Raw genomic sequence first — 26,923 nt, 5'->3', positions numbered from 1 at the left:
ATTCTTTATTATTAATTTAATTTGTTAGCTTTTAGTTTTATTGTTAGTGTTTCATATGTTGTTAAGTGTATAAAAAATATATTGAAATATCATAGTTATTAAATATTATAATAACTAATTGTGTTTTTTTTTGATTACTTAAAATAGCATTGTTTTTTAAAATAATAAAATATTTGCGAAAAACTTATTTATATTAGTTTAATTATTTAAAGTATTTTGGGTGGGGCCAAAACCGCCGAGGGTATAAAGCGAAGGTCGCGAATTCGTTTCCCCATCTCGCAAATAACTAATTAGCATTTTAAATGGCCAAAAAACGAAAAAAACGAAAAAATGACACCAAAAGTAAATTAACGTAAGTATTTGGTGGGGTCACATATTACCGCCGATATCTCGGTTCGACCTTGTCCGATCGTGACCAAACTTGTTGATTTGATAGACCGAGGCTTAGTGGTTGTGTACAGGTGTCAGGCGTCGAGGTCAAAGATTATCTTCAAGGTGAAATTTGAGATTGAAAACAAAAATATGTTTTTCGATTTTTCCAAGGACAAAAATTTTTTGTTTTTGAAAATATTTTTGGGGGGATGGGGGGGTTGTTTTGTCGGCCATCTTGGCGGCCATCTTGGAAAAAAGTGTTCATATTTAGTTTACTACTACTTAGGTAGCTGCTAATATGCATGATAATAAAATCGCCTTCTTCTTAACTTCATCAGTGACTGAATTGGCTAGAAAATATTGGTCCATTCTCTCAGAATAAGATATCTACGATTCCACAGTTTCATAATATTTTTCTAAATATCCGTAGGTAGGCATAATTGGGTTGGCTTTAGCTCACTTCTCTCAAGGCTTTTTGAAAATTACTTCGAATTTCGGATAAACCGTCGTATTGCCAAGGCTTAGCGGTGCGTGTTAGTACGCAGTAAATCTTCGTTTATCTCCCGGTCTAAAAAAAATAGCGGACTTTCTCGAACTTTCCAAAAAAGCTGCCTCCTTGCGTCGTCCTCACGAAATTCCGAAATTATGATGTGCTGACTTAATTGTTTATCCCCGTCGCCATTGTTGTATTAATGCCCGTACTATCAATGATACATAATCGTGAATGTTTAAAAGTAATAAATAGTTTTAATGATGGTTGATGATATTTACATAATGAGGAATTCCTATCTAGCACGAGGGTTGGGAAGCATACTAACAGACAAACAAATGTAAACCCCTAGCTAGACTTATAGCGCCACCTATAGCTGACCTTGAGTATTACATAGTAAACATAACAGGTGTGTACTTTGATGATCCCATGATGCGGGGAGGACAACTTAGTTTTTGGGGGGCAAGAGGGGGCCATTGCCCCCGACATTTTGCGTTCAACGAATTGTACCGTGTTTGGTGTTGTTCCCGATGAAAGTTTTCACGCTTAGTCGAATGGGAACAACAGCAGGTCCGCCAGAGTTATGACCAAATTCTTACTGAGTTACGTGATTTTTTCTCTATTATGTAAAAAATCCCCAAATTTCAAATTTAGGCATCGGGTCGAGTTGGGTATTGGTTCTGTAGTATGTTTTAACGCTGGGTAGAATGTACAGTATTGATAAATGTTTGTTACAAGAATTGATAAAGATATGTTTAAAAAACCGGTACGGAGCTGTTGTCAAACATTAGTCAAATACAATACTGTTAAAAAAAATTAAAAAATATGGAAAAAACCATTTCAGACACTGTTGGGGGATGAAATGTCAATTTTCTAATATGAATACCATTAAGCTCGGAAACAATTCATCCTACGGATTTGCGGTTTGTCTCATTCGATTCAGCACTTAGTCGTACGTAAGACGGGTACATTGCGGTGGTCCGGAGAGCAATGTTTAGGCAACGTTCGAGGTGTACGATAATGCCAATATCATAACGTTTTGAAAAAAGCACCAATTATGTTCCGCACATATGTCGTTATAACTTGGAAACGGTTTGTCTCACTCGATTCGGCACTAAACAATACGTAAGATTCGAAAGTATGGACAGTCCTGGCCAAAATCCTGATATAAGTTTTCAATATTCCGTTAATTTCGAAAAAACTACGTTTTCGGGTGTACTTTTGGTCATAACTGTTAGTCCTGGCGACCCGCGGTGGGTCACATTCGACTCAGCGTTAACAAATAATACAGAAACGATCATATGTATATTTTAGATTGTTTAAGACCTTATTACGACGCTAAAACTTGTTGGGAAAAAGTTCAATAAGTTGTATAGTGCATTAATTAAAAAAAATCAATAATGGGAATTAATATCAGCTTTCCCGCAATATAATGTTAAAGGAGTAGTCAGTGAAGCTGGCTATCGATGCGTCGGTTTTGGATCGATATGTCTGAGTGATTTTACCAAAAATATGTGAAATAATGAAATCAATAAGTAAATGCCAAATAGTGTATCAAACAAATCCGTCAATACATAAAATTTCTATCACACTTTCAATAATACGAGACACTTGGAGAACAATAATTAACCACACTGGCAATTTGGAACAATAGCCCCGCCACATAGTTTCCAGTTTTTACTTACACCTTACCAACGTTCTTATTAAGCGGAACCTAATGGTGCAAAAATTATTAGCCGCAAATAATTAATTTTAAAGATGTACGAACCGAACGGTTCGGGGCGTAGAATTCAATCCGCGGCGAAGAGAGCTCGCCGTCGCGCCGTTTTTGCCCTTTCGGAAATAAGCCTTTCTTTATTTGTTGGGAGTGGTAATGGTACCAGTAGGACCACAATATTCGCGAAATATGCTGTTGTAGTAGACGTCGGGTCTAGGGTTTAAAATGACGGTGCGTGCCCGAAACAAAAAGAAACATTTCACAAAACGGATAATACGGTTTCATTTTCGGCTAACATGGCCTATACCGGGTCTTCGCGTAGTTCCGCAAGTTTGGAAGATTCTAAGGCTATTTTTAACAATAGGTACTTTTGGTTTTTGTTTATTTTTTAAGGTGTATTATTTTTCAAGGATTACAGTAATTCAAAAAGTTTTAAATGCAATTTATTATTTAGAAAGATATGATATACAGGGTGTCTCAATTTGCTCGATCAGGCCATTTTTCTCAAAATGTATTTATGCTAGGGTTCTTAAATTTTCAGGGTTTATTTGTTAGGTATGGAAGGCTTTGGTTAATAAAGTTCAGAAAAATCGAACGATTTTGTGCCGTTTTTGGAAAATTTATTTTTTCACCGGTAGGTGTCACGCAAAATGTTTCAATAGAAAAGTTGTAGGGCATAGTCGAAAGTGTAAAAATAATTTTGGTTCGGTTGAAAAAGACCTATTTTTCACTGAGTTTGGAGGTCGGGGGAAAAACCAGTTGTACTAGCAGGCAATAGCCTTTAACGAATTGTAGGTAACATGCATTTCAGTTATAAGATTTCGAAAAATAAACAAATAATAATTAGCCCAAGTGACAAATGTTTTTTAATGACTTCTACAAAATATTTTCAAAAATGCCACCTTCTGATGCAATGCACAAATATGCACGATGTTGCATATTGAGAAATGCTCCCCGAACCATATCTGAAGTCACCCGGCGACATGCTTAGATGATTCTTTGTCGTAAATCGTCAACGCTCGTCACAGGTGTTTGGTATACGTAGTCCTTTACGAATCCCCAAAGAAAAAAGTTGAGTGGTGTTAGATCAGGGGATCTTGCAGACCAACGAACAGGACCAGTTCTTCCGATCCATCTTGCAGGAAACTCGTCGTTAAGATATGCAACCACGTCACGATATTGGTGAGGTGGCGCCACATCTTGCTGGAACCAGATGCGTCTGTACTCGGCCAGAGGAATGTCGTCCAATACGTTGGATATTTCATTTTGAAGGAACTCCAAGTAGTTTTGACCGTTCAGACGATTTGGCAGGAAGAACGGGCCAATAATTCTGTCACCTAACAGACCAGCCCACAAATTTAAGCGAAACTGCACTTGGTGGCGGTGAGGAAATCCCCAGTGTGGATTCTCGTAGTCCCACATATGTTGGTTTTGACGGTTGAAAGGCCCATCTCTTCCGAATGAACATTCGTCGGACATCAGTAGTTGATCGTGAAAATCCTGGTGTGCGTCAGCCATGAGGCAAAACCAATTGCAGAAGTCCAGTCGGCGCTGTCTATCACCGTCATGCAGTCCTTGGTGAAGTGTCGCTCGATAAGGATGAAAATGGTGTCTTTTGAGTGTTCTCCAAACGTAGTTTCGATCCAACCCTAAGTCAAAGCTGTCAGTCCTGACGCTCACTCGAGGATAGGCAACGAAGTAGGCAAGTATGGTGTTTTCCATGTCGATGTCCTGGAGACCACGACCACGCAGGGCCGGCGTTAGGGGGGGGGGTAAGCGGGTTAAAAGTACCCGGACCGGGTGCTTAACTAAATAAAACCCAACGACAGTAGAGGCCAAGGGACCGAAAGCATGTTCAGACAGGGAGAGATTTTATTCATGCGAGCGCGAACCAGGGCTGCTATACCATATGTACGATTTAAATCGTATTTGTACGTTTTTTGCACGTACGAGACAAATATCGAAATTTTACCGTCGTACGAAGAAAGTACTGTAACAGTCAGGCTAACGACTATTATATAAAAAGAACGAAATAACTTAGAGAAACTGGGTTTAATAGAAATAACTATATTTACTAAGAAAGTTAAAATACAAAGAATATATAACACGAGCATCGTCTGATCGGACTGGCACCAAAAACACAACGGTCCAAGGTTCATCGAAAGCTCTCGATATTCCCTTGGACGGGTCAATGTTTGATACAAATAAGGGGGGAATGAGGAGTAGAAATAAACTAAGGAGAGAGAGAAGGATATCCAAATATTTGGTTACAGTACGATTTTCTATTATTAAAACACATTCTGCTTCTTTTCTTCGATAAATTTGGAAACATTGCAACAATAAAACTACCCCTCCGTTATAACCGTTCATAGAGTTCATATTTGTTTGACACTCACGACGTGAATGGAGCTTATATTCCATTCGCGGTATCGGTATTTTTTGTATGTGTATGTAGGTAGTTACGTTTTTGTACCGTTGTATCACAAAGTTTTAAGATTTAGTTATAATGGAAACAAATGACCCGAGTGGAAAAAAGTGTTACAGTGCTTCATCGGGTAAACGAAAACTTAAAGCTCAAACAGATAAAGTTACAAAAAAGGGACAGACATTGTTACCTTTTGCGCGACTCGCTAAACCACCAGCAGTGTCGGAGGAGTCAGAAGGACGCGGAAATGGCGTTGAGGCTTGCTTAATTGATAGTGAGCCGGATCACGATTCTCAGAGACTAGGTACGTCTTTAGTTTTGCTGTCCATGGAATTATAGAAGGTTATTCAGGTTTATTTTTAGGGGATGTAGCATTTACTCTAAAACTTGGATATTTATATTTATATGTACAATTTTAGAAGAACTTACATTTATATTAGCATAAGCTTGATAAATTTGACATAAACGACGATTTCACAAAATTGGGTCCCACCCATGTCACACAGTGCGTTTTTAAAAGATTTTCAATAAAATTATAATTTCGCAGATGTTGATATGCGAGAAAGACGTTTTTCTGAAACGTCTGTAGCTGTAGGGACCTCGTCGATTAAGAGAGAGACGACAGTGAGGACAGCTTTGGCGTTGAGGAGGAGCGCACGCGAGAAAATGAAAGTGATAGTGACAATGATGAAATCCCTCAAAAAACTGGACATCTTTTAATGGCTAGACCGCATGAGAAGATTTTAGATTTCGATATCGGTCTGTGGAGTGAAAAAAAGCACTTTTGCAGTTTAGAGGTAGAAGAAGCTATTAGGCGAGGACCTGAGCCAACACCGAAAAACTAATCAATCTTTCTCTTCAAATGTGTTTGAGCGCATCTTAAAAAATGGGGAAATTTCAAAAAGGGACTGGCTTGTTTGGAGCAAAGAAAAGCAAGTATTGTACTGCTTTGCTTGTCGATTGTTTTCGCGACGCACGGATGTCTCAAAGTCTGATTCGGCTTTAGGCTGGGGATTATCAAGGGGCTGGAAGAAGCTAAAACAAAAAGTGGGTGAACATGAAAGCAGCGCTGATCACAAAAGGTCGTACTTCGAATGGCGCAAATTAGAAAATGCGCTAAATAGTAGTTCAGCCATATAAAATCTTTTAGACCGAAACATGGTAAGAGAAGAGCATTATTGGCGGAAGTATTGCATCGCGTAATCGAAGCTATTCTTTTCCTCGCGGAAAGAGGTTTAGCTTTGATAGGTGATAGCGAGTTAATCGGAGATCGTCGAAATGGCAATTTTTTGGACATCTTAGAGTTTTTGGCGAAGTTTGATCCAGTTATGAAAGGACATTTAAGAAAAGTTGAAGCTTCGCAACAAGGAGGAAAACGCATGGTTCATTATCTATCACAACGAATTTATTGAAATAGTTGAAGACTTCGTTCGAAAAACTATTTTAAAAGAAGTAAAACGTAATAAATACTTCTCTGTTATGGTAGATGCGACTCCCGATGAAGCCCAAACTGAGCAATATGTTTTTATACTGCGCTACGTTTCCCTCGATGAAGAAAATCAGTACAGAGTTAGAGAGCGTTTTCTCGACTTGGTTGACTGTGACCAGAAGACTGGTCAGTCAATCGCTAAAATGATTCGCGATGAGCTGAAACGTTATGGCTTACAGCTTTCAAACTGTCGTTGGCAGGGTTATGACAACGGTAGCAATAGGAGTGGCATCTACCAGGGAGCTCAAGCACATATATTAAAAGAAAATCCGTTGGCAATTTTTTCTCCTTGAATCTTTGTGGTGTCCATGCTGCGGAGAGTTGCACGGTTGTAGTAACGTTTTTCGGAATTGTTTCGAAAACATATATTTTTTTTCATTCTAGTCCACAAAGATGGGACGTTTTAAAACAAAATATTAGATCGTCCCTTCACGGGCTATCGGAAACGAGATGGTCAGCGCGGATAGATGCCGTGCGTCCATTTGCTATGCATTTGCCAGGGTTACAAAGGGCGGTTGAACTTGCTTTTAACTTTAATTTGACTGCGGAGGCACGTACTGAACTAAAGGGCATTCAGAAGTATTTGAAATCATTTCCATGTGTCTTGATGGCTTCAATTTGGTACAAAGTATTAGCTGCAATAAACATACGTAGCGTTGTTCTTCAAGCGAGGGAAACCACAATAGATGTTGAAAGTGCCAATATTAAGAGTCTACTGGAAGATTTAAATCAATTGAGAAATAGTTGGGATACTATTTACGCAGAAAGTTGCAAGGTTGCGGAAAATATTGGAATATCACCTGACTTAAATGTATCGATTCGCGGCACAGAAAAAAGGAAAGGCAAAAGAAAACGCTTTATAGATGAAGCACCAGAACAAGATTTAAACTTGAGCCCAGAAGACAGTTTTAAAATAAATGTTTTCAATGTTATTCTAGATACAGTTGTAAGAAACTTAACTAGAAGGTATTCTGCCATAGACAACATGATGGACACATTTGGTTTCTTATGAAACTACGTAAGCCTAAACGATTCTACGCTATCAGCGCGCGTAGAAAACATGGCATCTATTTACAGCGTAGACGTTAATGCGCAGGATTTGAAAGAAGAAATTTTGCAGTTAAAAACGATTCACTCTGCTAATTTTGGATATGAGCCCCTTCCCCCTGTGCGTCTTCTCGATGCTCTTCATAAGTGCAATTTTGATAACATATTTCCAAATGTAATGGTAGCCTTGCGGATTTTCTGCACTTTGCCTGTTACCGTTGCCCAAGCAGAACGATTATTCAGCGTTCTTGCAAGAGTTAAGAATTGTTTGAGAAGCACAATGGGGCAAGAGCGGCTTGTTGGATTAGCTATGATCACAATCGAGTCAGAGTTAGCCCGCTCATTAGATTATACGTGGATTATATAAGAGTTCGCTTCTAAAAAACCTAGGAAGAAAGTATAATTTTAAGTTCTTGGTGAAGTGGAAAATGTTCTGTGTTCAAACTAGCAAATTCCTTATTCTTATTGCGCTTTTTATTTTTTAATTAAACTAAAGGCCTTTTCACACGAGCCCACATTTTGAGCCAACTAGATGAGTTAACTCGAGTTTAGGCAACTAATTGGTTCGATGTATTGACCCATCAAAACTTTGGCAAGAAAAAAATTGATCGCCGATCCATTTTTGCTGACTCAGTTAATTGGTCAAAACTTTGGCTCGTGTGAAAATGTCTTAAGAGAGTTCAAAACTTGATGATATGATATCTGTAATTTGTAACTGCTTAGCAAAATTTGAACTAGTTTTTTTATTTTAGATATTTACATAATTAACACAAGAAAACGATTTTGTATCGAAATTCTCTAAAACTGTATGCTTACCTATATTTGTGACTACCGTGTTTAAAACTGCGGGTATTAAAAACCTTTCCTGACAAAAAAGGTGTTTGAAATTTTATTGCAATAAAACTAATATTTCAAAACACTAAATTTTGAAGTAAAAAAATTGGGGGGAGGGGGAGGGGCCCGAGAACGCTTACCCGGGGCCCGAAAATCCTAGCGCCGGCCCTGCGACCACGAAACCTCGGATTGATATTACCCCAGTTGTCGAAGTCGCGGACCACTCTAAGAACCGTCGTATAACTTGGTCTGCAATTGGGAAATCTTCGTCTAAATAACTGACTTACTAGAGTAGCATTACGACGACCTTCTCCGTAAAATAAATCTAGCATATGAGCGCGCTGATCTCGAGTGTAAAGAGGCATACTGGACAACAATCGGCCAAGCTGAGATAATGTTTTAACTCTGAAATGTAAACGCTTTAAATACTACTCGGACAATTGATATTTCACGTTAAAAAACAACAAAAGAAAAATAAGCGTAATTTTTGGTCTACAAATCTTTGTTTGATGATCTTACTCGTAACCACGTCGAAATGGAAGACGCGGTCTTTGTCTACTTTGTCTAATTAGGTGTTGAACGTAACAATTTTCATTAACAAAAACTTTTTGCAGATCTGATTATTAACTACATAGCTGAAAGCATAAGTTCCCTAAAATAAATGTACATGTGTGTTGTGATTATTTACGATTGTTTACGTTAAAGGCTATTGCCTGCTAGTACAACTTGTTTTTTCCCCCCGACCTCCAAACTCAGTGAAAAATAGGTCTTTTTCAACCGAACCATAATTATTTTTACACTTTCGACTATACCCTACAACTTTTCTAGTGAAACATTTTGCGTGACACCTACCGGTGAAAAAATAAATTTTCCAAAACGGCACAAAATCGTTCGATTTTTCTGAAATTTAGTAACCAAAGCCTTCCGTACCTAACAAATAAACCCTGAAAATTTCAGAAACCTAGCATAAATACATTTTGAGAAAAATGGCCTGATCGAGCAAATTGAGACACCCTCCGCAAAACGAATTTTACTAATATACCGACTTGAAAACTTTAATTTTCATTAACTCTTTGCCACAGATCGTTCAGCACAGTCGCATTTACCTGTTTGCTGATGACTCTAAACTTGCCAACCCAGTCGCCACAGATTTCTAAGAAGCATGTTTACAAAAAGATTTAGATGCTGTGGCCTCGCGGGCTACTGACCATGATATGCAATTTAACATTAATAAACATGTAGTTCTTCATCTTGGTCATAATATCCCACATAACAATTATACAATAGATGGATCATAACCTTGGGCCTCAGATAGCCCAATTCGGATTTTGGAATATGGTTAGACACTTCATCAAACTACAGTAATCAGACAAGAGTCGTGAAGAAAATTAGTTCCATAATTCGATTAACGAGAAGGTGTTTCTTCTTCCGTACTACCAAGTTAATTCATACACTGTCCACTTTGCTCATAATTCCTCTAATCAACTTTGGTTCAGAAATATGGTCTCCCCCCCTTAACTGGCGATCAAGATTCCCTGACAAGCGCACACAATCGCTTCACGAAACCTACTAAAGGTCTAGACACATTGCCGCCTAAAATTCGAAATGATAAACTAAATATTGACACACCTACACTACGCCACGCGGTTAATGACCTTGTGCGATTATGGTCCATGTGGTCAGGTCACTCGTCCCTAGACCCGGAAAGGTTTTTTTAAGTTTGACACCCTACGCAAAACTAGAGGCCATAGTCCGAAAATGATTAAACGAAGAGTGAAAACGAAGTTCCGCCAATGGCATTTCACATTCAGAACTATTGCCAGATGGAACTCACTACCTGAGCACGTTCTAAAATGTGAAAGTCGCCAGTCATTCCATAAATGTGTGCGTGATTTCATTCGTGATATCCCTGATGTATAAATTGTATTATGCTATATTCTATCATGTTATCTCATTTGTCATACTCCTTCTAATTTGTTAAATAAAGAACACAAATAAATAAACGGCCCGCTCTTGCCCCTTTGTCCACCCCGCATCGCTGCGGACTCATCAGATCCTCAAAGTAGACACCACGATGGAAGTTTTGGGCCACATAACAAGTTGGGACGAATTTTTCCGCTGAGCTACCTTCTTTTACCCGTACTGAAGGGATATTGATAAGCCTAGGAAAATTGACCCATCTGTCTTCCCCCTGGTCTTTATTTCATTTAATTTTGAATAAAAAATGGTTAAATGACGGAAATTTTATAAATGTGCAAGAATATTTTATTAACAATATAAAAATTTAATACCGAGTAGTTTCGAACGTGTTATCAGTTCGTCATCAGGAAACTCTGACCAATTTACAACATTTGCAGAAGATTTATAAGTAAGGTGCTATGAGGTGTTAACTTCAGCAATTCAACATAAAGTTTGATTGGGAACACTTGTAACTGGTTCTGTTCCAAGTTTCCGTTTTAAAAAGTTCCCAAGACACATTTTGAATGACATTAAACAAATGCAATTGAGTTATTAGCTCATTTTTTGTTTTGGTTAAGACTCCTAGAAAAACGGTAACAGGCGCTTTAAGGGACTTTCAAAGGAGAGCTCGGGGAGGGGGGGATTTGAAGTCCATTTCATACACGTCATTCAGTCGCCGTTCTTCGCATTTGCATAGTACCACTTTGATGACGTTTCAGTGACGTTTATCTGCAATATACTGCTAGTTGAAGTTATGGAAACTTTTCAGCTGTAAACAGAATGTCGTGTTCTTGCTAAGGCCTAAACAGTGGAATAAAGCTATTTGGTTAAAAGGAAACCGTTGTTGCAAAGGTCTGAAGGCTGTGGCCCCTGAAGGTTATCGTCTCTGGAACTATCGCTAATGACTTTGCACATCAAACGAAAGAAACACTGGAGCTCTTGAGAAATATTTTTCTAAGTGCCTTAGTCATTACTATACTTTATTAATTATTTTACTTTTATAGGCCAAGGGAAGTGAAAGGGAAGCCAGAGAGTGCGGTATAGCGAAGGTATATTCAAATTAACTTAATTCCTCACCATATAATAATTATGAAAACTTGTTGAGGTTAACGGTAATAGTTAGTGTAGGGAGCTGTTGGCTCGCGTGGCTTGCCACCACCCTCCTACGCATTGTTACCCTGCCACCTGTATTAAAAGGCTTTAAAAGTAGCTCGATGACTTAGGCCTTGGGTATTAGCCTAGCTGATATATAACTGAATTTTTCAGTTGAATTTGGGGTAGAGCTCGGCGAAACAGATACATTAACCGCTAAAGTTTTGATTAACCGTAAAAATTACGGTTAACTGTTTATCCATGGATATTATCCACGGGTTTATAGCAATTTAACATGTAAAATAATCGTTTTTTTTTCGGATAATTTTCGTTTGTCGGTAAAAATAAATAAAGTGATTATTTCTTATCCAAACACCGAGCTCTAATTTGGGGAAACCATACCGTATCATGGTATGTTGTAATAGATTAAGAATTAAATGTATATTATGTAAATAACAATTTATCAAATATAATTAGTCAATTGGTGTTAATTGACACTTGTAGGAAACAATTCCATGATGGAACTGTGTTTTCTTTTTGGTAAAAATGTACCAAGTAGGTTCATAAAGTTCTCTTAAAATATATTGTAAACTATTTTGGATTTCAATTTACTACAATTTATCTTTTAGTTACTATTATTCACCAAGGTGATAATTTTCATGGATTCATAAGAAGCAAAGGAACGGTTGAAAGTAGTGTTACTTTCCTGAAATCAAGAGTAGAAAATTGAGAATATTATAGGCTAATTTGTATGAATTGTGAGTGCATATAAAATTGTCACCCATAGATATCAAAGTCTTCTGAAAGAAGACTTTATTTTTATTTTCGTCTGAAATCAAAATTCGCATAACTCCAGTTACTGGGCTTGGGCTTTAAATATTTAAATTGTTCTCTATATTCTGATACCATTAGTGAACACGGTTGCCTTGAAACTAAACTTAATGACGGTGATCAATTTTGAAAAGCATGAGTCTTACTATCGAAAACTTTTAAATTGATGTTTATCAAAATGCCTATGAAAAAGTTATTTGGTTTTCACTTTTAGGCGATGATTTTCCATTTAAGTCTTTTGGTAATTTAAGTTTTTATTTGTTTTTAGTTTTAGGAAGGAGATTATGGTGTACTAGGAAATATGCCATAAAAATTTTGGCAGCTTAAATATTTAATAGATCAATTTAAACGGATAACATTTCTATTGACACCAATATCTCCTTCATCAGCTGATGCTTTCTTCTTAAACAATTTTTTTACTATTGAAAATTAAATTGCTGAAAGTTTTAATAATGGTTAAGTATAATTATTCTGATTCCTCTTTATAACAAATCCAATACTAGTTTTTGGTTGATATGGTGCAGTGGCAGCTCCTTTTTTCTAGCGTAGGCAAACCGGTTATGGGCCTATGTTTTCCAAAATGTTTTATTCAAGGATTATAGAATTCGTGATGTTCTCTAGAGACAAAATTTATACTCCAATAATGTATTTAAGTTACTAAGAATAGTAGACTACGGAATTTTGATTCCCATCCTCCCAGCCTTTGTAGCCTAAATTATTCTGCTTTTCCATTCAAGCTTGCTGTATGGTTTACCTTAAATTCCGAGGGGTAAGTCACTCTCGGATGACCTGTACACTGAGTTCGAGTACTCAGTACTGTTTAAGGTACGGATTTTCAAGAGTTCATGAACTGTCCCTTAAATGCAGACGAACTTTCTCCACAAAAGCTATGAGGATGGTACCAGGGGTTAATTTTATGCTGAAACATTAAAAACTTTATCGATTATACTATTAGCTTGTTAGATACTCGAGGAAATGAGTGTTTGCAAAATAATGCAGTTTAATAGCATTATCATTGCTATAAGAAAGAATAAATCGATAGCCTATAACGTAGTTGTGTAGCAGTGTTTTGTAGAAAGTTATCTTTCGTCATACACTGTGCTTCACTCAAAAACCTAACCAGTCTAATCAAGTGTTGTCAAAAACTGCTAATAGCAGAAAGCGTGAAAACATAACATCTTCCAGAAATGTAAAATTTAATATTTCTTAAAGTTTTAGTTTAAATGGTTTAATTTTTTAGATTGCAAAAGGGAAGCCTTTGATTGAACGGAGGCCATAGGCTGCAGCCCATAAAGACCATGCCTAAATCTGTCCATGCCTAGCTCTGCCTTTTGGTGCAAAGAGTTCGGTGCATGCTTTAACATCCGGTATAGTGAAACCATGGAATATGCCTAAAAATTAATTTATCATGCATAGTTGAAATAAACAGTACTGCTATTATTTTTGTCAGCTACACTCGGTTATACCTATTAAACTATTAACAAGAGTAGTTGACAAGAAATAATGGCATCTGCCTATAACAAACTTGGGAATCTGATGTTAAAAACCATAGAGATAGCATTTTGTTGCCAAACAACCACAATTTAATTTAAGGTTTTTTTATTTGATATTTGATATTTTATTTATTATTAATCACATTTTTCTGAAATGTTCTTACAGTTAGCAATACTCATGAGATCAAAGCCACAGATATTATATCTTAAGATATTGTAGAAAATTTTGTAAGGTATGTTTAGATGACTAAGTACGTTTGTAAAATGATATGTTCTGACATTCAATGTGTTATTTAATTTAACAGAACTGATGAAGCACTAACAGGCTTGGGTAAAGTTAAAGCGCTTTATTTTTTTAATGCCGGAGTTAAAATTAGAAATAATGCAAGCTGTTGCTAATCAGGATTAAACGAAAAACCTTTTTAAAATTAAGTTTGTTACAAATACATTTTTTTAAACATTTTGTAGAAAATATGTGTTAACATATTTATATAAATAAAGTAAACATTTCTTTATTGACTTCTTAAATTTATTGAAGAATTATTGGTATTTTGCATCCCATCTCTTGGTAACTTTTTTCTTAAAAAATAAATCCTAATGAAAAATTTATACATATAATGTTGTTTTCCAAAGACCAACGCGATTGCTACGATCAAGTCATAAAACACTGATTATCTTAAAGGAACTCGAAAGGGGTGTTACACAGGGGGGGAACCGAAATTAAAAAAACGTCAGAGATGGCGCGCTTTTTTGGGTTATAATTGTTGTGGGGAAAGAACGTATATGTTTGGAATATTTACTTTTAAAGCCGCTATATATGTAATGGCGCTGTGCTCTTCCCTTGGTTTTCTTGGCTTTTTGCCTCGGTCAAAAATATAGTATCTATCCGCCGTACAAGCGGTGTAGGCGTTCCGGAAGACGATTTTACTTTTATACTCGTGTTAGACGGTTTAGGCTTAGGTTTAAGTTTGTTCAATTATTTTTTGTAATGGAAATAAAGCTTGCAGATTCTGATAAAACAAAGCGAAAAGTAATTGAGAGCGTAAGCCCAAAAGGCCAATGTGAAGAATAGCCCCCCCTATTATTTTTCGTTTATTTTTCGTTTTATTGGTAGCATATTATACGCTGAGTTTAATGGTGTATTAATTATTATCCGCAAACATGTAAATAAAAAGTTATCTGGAATGTGAGTTTTCAGTTTTCCACTGTTATTATCCGGAGATTTCACTGGCTGTTCTACCCCGAGATAGAGTAGGACACATGAAAATCAACTTTCATTTTGGGCTATACTAATAATCCCAAATAATTAATACATGTTCAATGTGAAGAATTGAACATCAATTAACCATTTTACTATCCCATGTACTTGGGCCAATGTTAAGCATTTATAACATCAGTTAACTATTTGAGATTTCCGCGTATTTGGACAATACTTGATGCGTTATGGCTAGGTACTGTCCACGTTATAGACGGCCCATCGTGATAGCAAGAATGGGGTTGGGGTGGCGCCGTCCGGCGCCAATATTCTCTTTTCGATTGCACAAGTTGTGATTCAGTCGATAAGATGCCAGACTTCGGAGATTTTGCTAGCTGTAAGAGGTGCCAATATTCTGTTTCCGATTGCACCACTTGAGATGTTTTCGATTCCACAAGTTGAGGTTTCAGTCGACTTCGGAGTTTTTGCTAGCTGTTAGTTCCTTTTTTCCTTACGATGTCGGAAGACGACAGTGATTCTTCGTCGGGAGACGAATTTAGGGAATATATTGAAGAGGGCGATTTCATTAATTCTTTTGAAATCCACGATATGTGTCGGGATAATAGGAAAATTCTGGATTGGCTAACGGAGAAGAAGCTTTTGGCGGATTCGCAGCAATTTCCAAGATGTGGTGGAGACATGATGCTAGTGCAGAAAGGCAGCGCAACGGACGGTTTTCTTTGGCGGTGTCGGAAAAAGAGGAAAATTCCTAAAATAGGTATTAAGAAATGTGACACCGAAGTGGCTGTAAGACGCAAATCTTTTTTCTCGCGCTCTAAACCGACTTTTCGGGAAATATTACTCATAGTTTACTTTTATGTGTATAACATTCAACCGCAATCGTTTGTTGCTCGGGAACTTTATATCTCGCTAAAAACCCTAGTTGATTGGAGAATGTTTTGCCGGGAAGTAGCGTATAACGCTGTTATCGCGAAAAGTCAAGCGATCGGTGGTTCAGGTAAAACCGTTGAAATTGATGAGTCGAAGTTTGGGAAGCGGAAATTCCACAGAGGAAAGAGAGTGGAAGGACAGTGGGTTTTGGGGGGTATTGAGCGGGAGTCCAGCAAATTTTTCATGGTTCCGGTTCGAAAAAGGGATTCGGCGACGTTGCTTCCGATAGAGAATCCCACCCCTATTTTATTAGAGAAAATAACGGGGGCCTTAGGAATAGGTAAAAATAGGTACTTATTATCATGTTTTGGTTTATCTTCATCAAAAAGCGAGTAAAGTAGTTTAAAAATATTTTATTTTAGTCTTGATATAGAAGAGATTAGAATTGCAGCATCTAGCCCACAAGCTCAGTATGTGCCATAGTAGTAATTTGATTTAGATAAATATAAAACTTTTTTCAAATTTCGATTTAAAAGTACACCTAAACCAAAAGGGCACTATAGTAGGCCTGTACCGACATTTGATATATGCCGTATACACTTCTTAAACACATTACAAAAATCTACAAGTAGTGAGGAACCTAGACTTCCCAAAAGAAGAAGAATTGAAATGGAAATGAACCAATATATCATTTTTGATTTATAATGGATGTGATATTTTGAAATTCTGGTTTGCCAGCGATGAACAATTGAAGTCATTGGCTCAGAGACACAATGACTCCGCTGTTTTTCATAAATTAGGGGTGTGTTAATTAAAGAATAGCCTATTCAGCGCTGGTTTTTGAAATCGGCTACTGAACACACCCATTATAAAATTTAACCGTTTGAATATTACCGATTCCTCCCCTATAACAGTGTTCAGGAGGAGGAAATGTCTGTTGAATTGGTTGAATTGGGTTTATCTGTTGTTGACGAAGAAACTCAATTATCAGATAGTGCTTTATTTTCGAAGCCAGCTGATAACAATTCTACATCCGAAGGGGTAAATACAGGTTTCTTTAGAGATATTTAAAATATATTTAACCTTTCTTACTTTTATTTATAGGCTAAGGAGACACTTGCGCGAGATAAAGGTAGTATGTGTCAAATAATTATACTGTGCATTTGGGACTCCACAAAATCTGTCAATTTCTCTTAATGGTTCTGTTATAAAAATGGTTCAGTCTCCAGAAAAACTCAATTTAACTCATCTTTGTTTGGTTGCGATTGAGAAATTAATAGAGTTAATTGAGAGAAGTTTGATTGATCCTAATTGCACGTACAAAGATTGTGGTATATCAGTCAGCGCCAAGAAGTATTACAAAGGATCTGTTTTCAAATACTCGTGGAAATGTAAAAAAAAAATCCATTGCATTCTTTTAAATGGACGTCGGCTAACCCAGATTTAACTTGAAAATGACATCAAGTATTTTGTACTTCGGGTGCTCGTTTTCTAAAGTATATCTGATAACTGAAGTATGTAGTATATATATATGCTACAAGAGGTATCTATTTAGTTGTACCTCTGCAAAATTCAGACGGATTTCAATGGGGAGGGGGCAAAATCCTCGAGGGACTGCTGAAAAGGGCCCACGAGGGGGCCAGTGGATGAAGAGGTCCAGGGGGTGCAAATCAGAATGTTTTAACAGCTCCCTACACTAACTAATACCGTTTTAAGGGCTGTAGACTGAGGAAGAACCAAGGTCAGTAAGCTTCAGGGATGGACTGGCGCCTTTTTCGTACGGTGGGCACTGTAGGCTTGCTGCCCCCCAAAACTTTTCAATCCGCCCCATGTCTAACTACAGGGTAAAGTTTGCGGCCATGTGAGAAAGCGGCCACCTATCCCCGCAAAGCTTCCAAGATTTTATTAAATCAATCGTAAAGTAACAGTTAAACGCAATTTAAATTTTTTCATATTTTAGGAACGGAATACAGCGAAATTAAGCCTTCCCATGATATTTGGCATTCAGCGAAAAACTTAAGGAAAAGATTGGCGAAAGTAATTAGTTCTTTCCTAATAAATCAGTGGTGCAGCGAGTGGTTAGGAGGGGGTGGGGGGAGGCAAATCAAACCTGTGCTGAATTAGGTGGTTATATGTCTGAACTATATTTCTTATTCAATCATGTGTTTTCCCTGAACCAAAAATTGTAGCTATGGCACTGTTACATGTACATTTTAATGATGACCTAAACTTAATTGTTAGGCAAGCAAAGAAAAAAAGTGTCTAGTTATTGAAGGCTGATGATCTAATTAATCATTTCTGGTGGTCCGCTGAAAATTGCAATGGAGATGCAAATGAAATGAGGGTAAGTCTTGAAATATTAAATTAATAGTCAAGCATATATATATCAGGTTAAAAACAGGTTATAATTTTAGGAATTATGGCTTACATCATTGCTAATGAGCATGACTGAGGTGGTGGTGAATGTTGTCATGACGAGTTAAGTCCGGAAGAAGAGAGGGACAAGGAATGGATCGACTATGAAAGTGAAGCATACGACAAACTCCACATGATCATAAATGACAAAGCTTTCCTAGATGATTTTGAATTCTATGAGAATTACCGGTGAAAATTTAATGGTGTTGAACTTTTAATACATTATCTTTCTACATTCCAACCTTTTCTCGTTTATGAAACTTTAGACACACAGGATGTCTGGAGTCTTTCCATGCAGTAATATTATCAAATGCTTTGAAAAAACTCCCTTTCGAGTAAGCTAAACATACATTATTGAATATAATTGTTCAAACCTTTGAAATAAGTTAAATTCGATTAAGTATACATCTTACGTTGTAAGAAATATATTAGCAGCTATGGATTACAATAGCAACATTCACAGACCCCAAGCTAAAACGATAGAAGGAAACCTAAGGTATTTTTTCTAGTGGTGTGTGGATTCTCAAAAACTGTCAATACTAGGACTTTTCATGTTTTAAGACTTGAACGAGTACCCGTCCTTAGCCATGAGCAACTACTGTAAGAGCACTCGAGTCATGACTAAACGAAAAATTATAATTAATAGACTTGTCTTTTAAATGGACGATAGTTATAAGGCTAAGACCACTCAAAAGGTGGATAGAAAAATTACAATGCAGTAAGGTTAGTTTGCTGATTTAGTTGTGTCCATAGATTAAATGTTTCATCACATACCCTACTGCTTTGTAAAATTCTGGACTAAAATCACACACCCCCAAATTTTCTTTTTACATTTATAAGCAACTATTTTTCTTGATATCTATATTTTTAAACAGATATAAACCTGTATGTTCCAAATCCACCATTAAATGGTCTACAGTGCCAGTGAAGGTTAAAAAAACAATAATTTATTTAAAGATTTGTTATATTTAACTCTATCAAAGGAAGTTCTAAGAACAAGTAAAGAATGTTTCCTGATAATATACTCAATGCGAAACCTTTAAAACCACCTTGTCCTCCCAAAGATGAATTGATTGCATTACGAGATAAAAAAACTAGGTTTTCAATTACTACAACAGACAATTTTAAAACTCTAGAAAAAGAGCTGAAAACTACAGCTAAAAAAGCAAATTAAGCTAATTCAATAGAAATAATAACATTTATTCAAGTGGATTTATTACTACAACATTCTTTGGTCCATACATTCAATGCCTTTAATCTTGACCATTTTGCATTCGTGGTTTGTAACCATTATAGATTCCAGTCGCACTAGGATACCTTTGCCTGATTTTGTTTACGACACAGGAGGGTACGACTTTCCTGTTACCTTTGCCAAGTGGCCCATTATTCCAGGCGATAAATGACTTGAACGCTGTATGTCTGTAGCACCTATTATTGTCTAAATATCGGTCGTGTGCAGCATTACGACAAATTTCCATCAGTAAATGAAGGTAGTCTCTTCGCAAAACAAAATCCTCAAACTGAGGTGCTTCTGTGATGCAACCCGCATTTCTGTTTACAATTAGAAATATTAACTGAAGTATCGGAATCATTTCAATATTAGTCTTTATACCTTCTAGTAGAGCAGCATTCTCGTTCGATCGGTCTCTCCATTTCGATACACCTATCACATTTACACCAATTTGAAATAGCTGCTCCATCGGGAATGGGTGGTTCGGGTGAAGGTGGACTTTTAGATGTAGCAGGTAGAATTGATTCAGTTTGTTCGGGCTGTTGTGGAGATGTCTTCGCGTCAACAAGACTTCCTTCTAGATCTGGATTATCTTTTAAGATTTTTGATAGTACTGTTATCAATTGCATACGAGACATTCTTGCTATCTAAAAATGAAATGGTTAGATAACGACACAAACCGAAATAGTACAATAAACCTTTACCTGATACATAGCATTACTTCCTTTGGATTTCAAATCCACAGTGGTATTATCCTTTTTTTTCTTAAACTGGCGATTGACTTAGGCTTTGTCATTCTGCCTTTAGATTTACTACAAGTCACTGGATCAGCTAATTTATTAACATCATTAGCCTTGCCATTATTGCATGGCATATTGTGTCCACATGCACAAAGTTATGTGCATTTTAATCATTTTATTCGACACGAGCAGCCCATTCGTTTATTCCCCGTTGCACTTGCACACCATTATTAGAGTTAAATAAAAAAAACTGAGCCACAAAGTAGAACAGGAAAAAGCCCTATCACGGTGGTCACTTCGAAAAATAGTTCCTAAATATCGGTTCTCTAACCAGGGGGGGGGGGGTGTATGAAGCGACAACTATATCTGCCCACACAAAGCGCGTCATCTCTGACGTTTTTTGAATTTGGGTTCCCCCCTGTGTATCACCCCTTTCGAGTTCCTTTAAGGAAAACTTCAAAAAACTCAAAAAAATCAGCTAAGATTAATCTTAATATTCATTCTCCAATCAACTATTAATAGGTTTATCCTACGGGTGTGAAAAAATTGTGTTCAAGTATTTGTTGGAAACAGATTTGAGGGTATGTGCAGAGATGCACGAAAAAAATCTATAAAATATTCTATATTTCAATCTTTCATTTATTTTTAGTTTTGGCCCTTTGATTTTTTCAAGATCTCTCAAATTTCTTTACCATATGAGAGTTTCAATCATTTCAATTATTTTTTGCCCTTTCCTGAAAAATATCAAAAGAAATCTTTAAAGATTTGGATAAGTATCATTTCAAATATTTCTTTAGTTTTCATTAGTATCAAAAGTATATTTAAAAATATTTCAACTACGTTTCACGAGAAAGAAGAATCCAATTTTTTTCATATCAAAAATTCGAAGTATTAAAATGAATATTTCAATTTTTATCTTTTGATTATTGATTCCGTAGTAAATCCTTCGTCATTTTATTTTGATTTTATGGATTACAATCGATTTAATTTTCGTATTTTCCAAAACTAAATTATGAACCATAAATAAAGCCATTATTAAGAAAATATCACTTATTTTAGGAACTTTTGGCCGTAGTTTAGTAGTTACATGTTTAACTTTCCATGTATTTTGCTCATAGCCACATTGCTATCTAACCACATATTTTATTTAATGTTTCTTTTGCAACACTGCGAGTCTCGATTCTTGCTGACAACCTTCCCCCTCCTTGCTCGATTCAGATATCCCGCTACACTAAATAACCGTTCCACATCTCCAGAACTTGCAGGGAAGGATAAACACAATTTCGCTAATCCTTCAAGTCTATTAGGCCCAAAAAAATGTTAATTTAGTTAAGAAAAACTCAATTTAGCCTTAAATTTCTTTTATATAATTTGGGTACTCTTTTTCTTTCATTTTCCAATATTACAATGGATTTTCTCCTCTGTACGGTTCCTCCGCTGGGATAAGTTCGCCGTGAAACTCAAGAATGCTGAAAAATATTTTTACATATTTAATTATTAATTAGAGACTTTAACCACAAGTTCCTACTAACAAGTTTTGTCCGATTTTTTGGCTTGAAATGCGAACAAAGGTTAAGAATTATCAACAATATCTTGAAGAGAGTCCAAACTTTCCAAAGAGTCGATAGTATCTTTTACGATGCCAATGGCTATTGATTTCAGTGGAAGCGATTTTGTTTCACCTTCCTTACAATCAAATATCGCAACTCGCTATCTGGGATGCAGAATCGTTGCCATGGTGTATGATTCATCAGGAAGTTCAATTTTTAGGAGGGGTTTAACAATCACCGTGTCTATGGTTGTGTGTGTCTTTCTGTCCGGGCTGCGAACGCGTTCACATTTTCGGAGCAAAGTGTAATCGCTGCGTACACAGTTTCTTGGAATTAGGGAAAAGGTTTTTCCAAAAGCGCCCTCTTTTGTCATCGGGTGAATTATAATTTTCTTTTGGGCATTGTGATTGTACGTGTATAATCTTCGACGTTTGAGACGGACCAAGTTTTGAGGGTTACGGTTAACGTCTCAACGTCCAAATAGCGGGGTTTCCACCAAATGTTCACGGTTTACATCTTATTATTAATTTGCGATAGTATCGGATGGGAATTGAACCCAAGCCCTCCTGCATGACAGGCGAGTGTTCTACTACAGAACCACCGATACATGTTACGCTTCATTGAAGATTATAAACTCAGCTTAGTGGGAGAGTAAATTAATAGTTTTTAAAAAGTCTACATTTTGTACGTATGATATTTTAAAGGTCAAATCTTGTTTTAGCGCAGTCAGCAGAGATAAGATGGTTAAAGGGTAGAACCCGTGGGTGGTCCACTTAGTTAGTTTTTTGTAAGTTATTTACGGGTTTTCTTATCGACTTAGATATAGTTGTATTAATGCGGTAGCGTTCGTTTAACGTTTATTAATATACGAGCTGCCGTTAAGTCAAGTGGCTTTCTGTGCTTTGTTAAGGATAAGGTTTTTGCTTCTTGTTAATACATTTGGTGTGGATATTTGGATATCTACGATTCCTAATGGAGTCATTGATTATGTGAGTCATTATATTATAGTGGAAGTTGGACGGCATTGGTCTTTTTTATGCGGTATGTGTCACAACGTCAACAGGAAGTCTACGAGTCGTCCACTACCAGATGTCGTATATAGCTATTCTACGGTATCTTTATCAAGGGCGAGTGTTGAAAAAAAATGATAGTTAAAGATGCGGCAAGTATTTCGTAAGCGAGAAAAATACAAATACCCTCTGTATATATTTCATTCATTAAAATTTGCTTCATGTTATATTTAACTGATAAACTTCTGCTGTAAATAGGGTTAAATTCAATTGCGCATTGTTTTAGTACGCAGGGCCGTTTTAACCTTTCCGTAGGCCTTAGGCAAAAATCCATCATTTATCGTCTTTTCGGACCTTCGTAGGCCCTATTTTATGGAATCGTAGACCCTATGTCTCCTAAAATTCGTAGGCCCTAGGCACTTTGCCTAGTCTGCCTTATGGATAAGGCGGCCCTGTTAGTACGTCTAACCCACTGTTGTAACTACTTAATTCATAATATTCTGAATAAATTAAACTCGGTTGTTTCGTCTCAATTATCTTAATTATAATTAAAATTTTATACCGGGCGGGATTGAACCGGGATTACGTTTTTAGTAAATAACTCTGAGTTGCGGAGATATATCTTTTGGCTTGCCAACTTGTTTCTTATTGCTCTAAAAGAGCTTCTTTGAACCCTTGGTGGAAGATAGTTGCGAGGCTTTTAATTTTGTTTCTTACAAAAACAATAACCGGAATGACCAGGGATGATGTGACTCCATCGCCTTGAAGTTGATCGGTTGCTATTTGCAAGGTTTTAAATTTTTTACCAGATCCTCTACATGTTAATGTTAACTTTAAAAAGTTATTTCTTTAAGCACTAAGGTTCTGTGGAATATTTTCTTATTATGATCGTACATTTTGGAATCTTTCTAACGCAAAAAGCCTAGAATTCCATCTAGTGTTGACAGACATTTTGATATCGATCTTCGCTCTTGCAAAATTCTTTAAATAAGGATCCAAATCTTCCACAACTATAATAAAATTGACATGACAAAACATCTAGAAAATTATACAAGTAAATAATTCTTACAAGCTCCCGAGGAATCGCAGTCTTCTTCACACTAGGTCATCCCATTCGTACAATTTACTACTGGATTCTAATTCATTGAGAAATCCATCATCAAAATCTTGAAATTCAAAGGCCTTCGTTATATTTGAAGCGTTGTCAGCTACCACTTTTCCAATCTTAATTTTTTTAAATAAACAAAAATTAGAAATTTATGTAAATAGAACAAACTAGCAATTATGCTTACTCGAGATTGTTTAAGACCAACCACTTCCAAAATCTTTTCCACTTTATCTCGGATATTTTTACCAGTGTGTTTTTCAGTGAAAACAGAGAATCCAATAAAAACTTACGAAATGAGCTCGAACTCCTAATATTCCCTGCAGCACCGTAACCAGGATTTGATTTCAGGGTGGGCACGCAATGGAAACAAATAAAAAAAAATTGTCCATACAACCATACGGTCCAGGGTGGGCACGGCCCGACCGCCCCCCCCCTGGTTACGGCCCTGATTCCCTGTCTTTGAAAGAGTATCGATCGATCGATGGATCAAGCAGATTTATTAACAATTTAAATCCAGTACCATCCGTCACACTTAAAGGAATATTGTCCAAGGCGATCAGATCCAACACAGCTTTCCTGAAGTGTTTTTCTCATACATCATCCTGAGTTCTTTTAGTAACCTTACAAGCGATGTAATTTTTGATATACGCTGTTCCAGACTCCTCTGATTTCCGCTTCAAATACAATGTGTGTGAAATAAAATTGCGATTAAAATGTTGGGCAGGCTTTAAATGCTTACAATGCAAATATAATTAACCTCAATGTGACGCCTAAAATTGCTTAAGGTGTTTTTGGCACTTTCTCGATAATCATTTCGGCAGTATTTGCATGTCAAAATCAGTGTTTGAGATGGATTATTCTTGTCAATCACATGGCCACTGTATTCAAAATGTTGTTGCAATTTTTTACCAAGGTTCGTGGAATGGAATTTGGTAAATTATTGTAGAGCCCCTATTTTTTCTTTGTCTTCATTGCCTTTAAAAGTTTTGAGTGCTTCAAAGTAGATGGCAAGGTTCTTGACCTTTTTCGCTTAGTCGGACTTTTTTGAAAATCAGATTGAGATTTTGAACTGGTCCAACTGGAGGACTGAGATTTGAATTCTTTATCAATATCTATAATAGCACCATTTTCGGATACAGTAATTTCATTGACTTCACTAATTTCTACATCACTGCAATCATGAGATTCTGAATATTCATTATCTTCTTGACTTTTAAATTCACTCCCTTTGGTGTCTCGACTTACAATGAGTGTTTGGAGTCCCTGGAGTGAAATTGAATCGAGTCTCAGTTATCTGACTTTCATTATATGAAGCCATAATTATAATCCCGAATCCCGGGTTCCCAATACGAAATTTCGAAACTCTATTCAATTTAAACTTGATTCAAACCAACAGGAATCAACAAACAACAATACAATGCTCAGCGGTTCGCCACAGCCCACACTGCCAGTCTGCAACACACGTGACACTAACTGCGAAAAATAACTTTTTCGAGTTTTGGTTTTAGTCTTGAAATCGCCTTTCAGGCTGCACTGCGCAGCTGCTTATCGCAATAATCAAAGTCTCTGCTTTCCGTCCCCCTCTCCTTCCGCCTTTTCATGCCCAGGGATAGAGCGAATGATACCCTTCCACCCTCGCGCCGTAAAAAAAACAGCGCGACCGTCGACCACTCCTCTCCCTTCTATCACTTAACATTGTTTCGGGTTTGGCTATATTTTGGTATCACGTGAGAGACTTTCGCCGTTCAAATAGTGTATATCGGCTTATCTAGATGGCGCCAATATATTTCATCTCAAATACAAACAAAATTGAACAGAAACCAGAAAAAATCTATCATGTATTTTCTAATACAACAATTGTAAGCACTAGCTCTATTTCGCTCTTTTATTCGCGGAACAGAAGAATATTTTCAAATATAGTTCGCTCCCAATTTTTTTGTTTCAAAATTCTATCGCGATCATTTTGAAATGTAGAAGATCATATAAAAATCGTATATTTTTATTTTTCAGATAAAGTATCATTGCGTATCCTAAAAGTATCCAAAGATAAGAGCGCACCCATCACTGGGTATGCGCAACAAACATATCTGAAGCTGCACAGTGCAGGCAAGGGGATAGTCACTCAAATAATCAGGTGTAGAATTCGTAGGTTATCACCAATTAAGGTCTCCCTTTAAACAATATCTGGAAATCTAAGTGAAAACATTTTACTTAAACACTCAAAACTATAGAATTTTCTTTAAAGGAATATGTAGGGTATACAATATTTTACAAGTGACTACTCCCTTGAGAGCAGACTGCATATTTTAAGTAAAATTTAATATTTAGTTTTCTTCAGTAGATAAATTGCAATTAAAAGAGATTGGGAATAAATCTATCTTGAGATGACAAAGAATTTCGGGCCCGAAGTAGAAATGCAACAGTCCAACTTCATATCACTAAACACTAGACATCATTGGCAATTTTTTAAATTGTACGCCTCACTTTAAAATTAGGAGGGATAAATATTCTACTCTAATGTTATGTTAATTTAAATTTGATGAATTACTTACTTCATGAAGAGCAAAATCTAATGACGTAAAGTATAATTACCGTATAAAACATTTATCTCTGTCTTTGTGGATGGAGACTTCGGGAAGTTGCATTCTTGGAGTTCCTTATCTTGTTTGAAAAATGCCCGTTTAAAAAACAATCATAATAAAAAATATCCATAAGTATGATACTAAGTGAAATCATAAATATCATTAAATCAATTAATGATGGTTTTAAATGATGCTGTAAGTCTGTCTTCGGTAGAGATCGGCGTATTGAAAAAACGGTGTATACGGTGTGTATCGCAAAATACACACATTTTCTAATTAAAGAAACGACACAATGACTATGGAACGCCAAAAGTGTCACAAGCAACACTTTTGACTAGTGATTTTTCCTTACCATTCATGGCTAATAATTCACCGAATCACATCGAAGTTGCAGCGTTTCCGCAAATAAAACATTGACGATCTAAGCTAATTATGTATTCAACCATTAGAAA

At 36.5% G+C, this 26,923-nt stretch overlaps 2 protein-coding genes across 2 annotated transcripts; both read left to right on the top strand.

Annotated features, from left to right (window-relative positions):
• The first annotated feature begins 6,980 nt into the window (after positions 1-6,980).
• Positions 6,981-7,505, top strand: LOC149945955 (zinc finger MYM-type protein 1-like). Its single transcript, XM_090170672.1, has one exon. The coding sequence runs from the start codon at positions 6,981-6,983 to the stop codon at positions 7,503-7,505; it is 525 nt and encodes a 174-aa protein (XP_090026798.1).
• Positions 7,506-7,553: 48 nt separating this feature from the next.
• LOC149945954 (52 kDa repressor of the inhibitor of the protein kinase-like) lies at positions 7,554-7,907 on the top strand. Its single transcript, XM_090170671.1, has one exon. It carries the CDS (start codon positions 7,554-7,556, stop codon positions 7,905-7,907), a length of 354 nt encoding a protein of 117 aa, XP_090026797.1.
• The last annotated feature ends 19,016 nt before the right edge of the window (positions 7,908-26,923 follow it).

Source organism: Leiobunum rupestre, chromosome 4, assembly GCF_980474605.1.
Source record: "Leiobunum rupestre chromosome 4, qqLeiRupe1.1.hap1, whole genome shotgun sequence".
Classification (NCBI taxonomy): Eukaryota; Metazoa; Arthropoda; class Arachnida; order Opiliones; family Sclerosomatidae; genus Leiobunum; species Leiobunum rupestre.
The sequence above is the reverse complement of the archived record's forward strand: the minus strand, read 5'-3'. Positions and strand labels throughout refer to the sequence as shown.

Coding starts and splice junctions, on each gene's coding strand:
- LOC149945955 (XM_090170672.1), top strand. CDS start 6,981: ATGCATTTGCCAGGGTTACAAAGGGCGGTTGAACTTGCTTTTAACTTT.
- LOC149945954 (XM_090170671.1), top strand. CDS start 7,554: ATGGCATCTATTTACAGCGTAGACGTTAATGCGCAGGATTTGAAAGAA.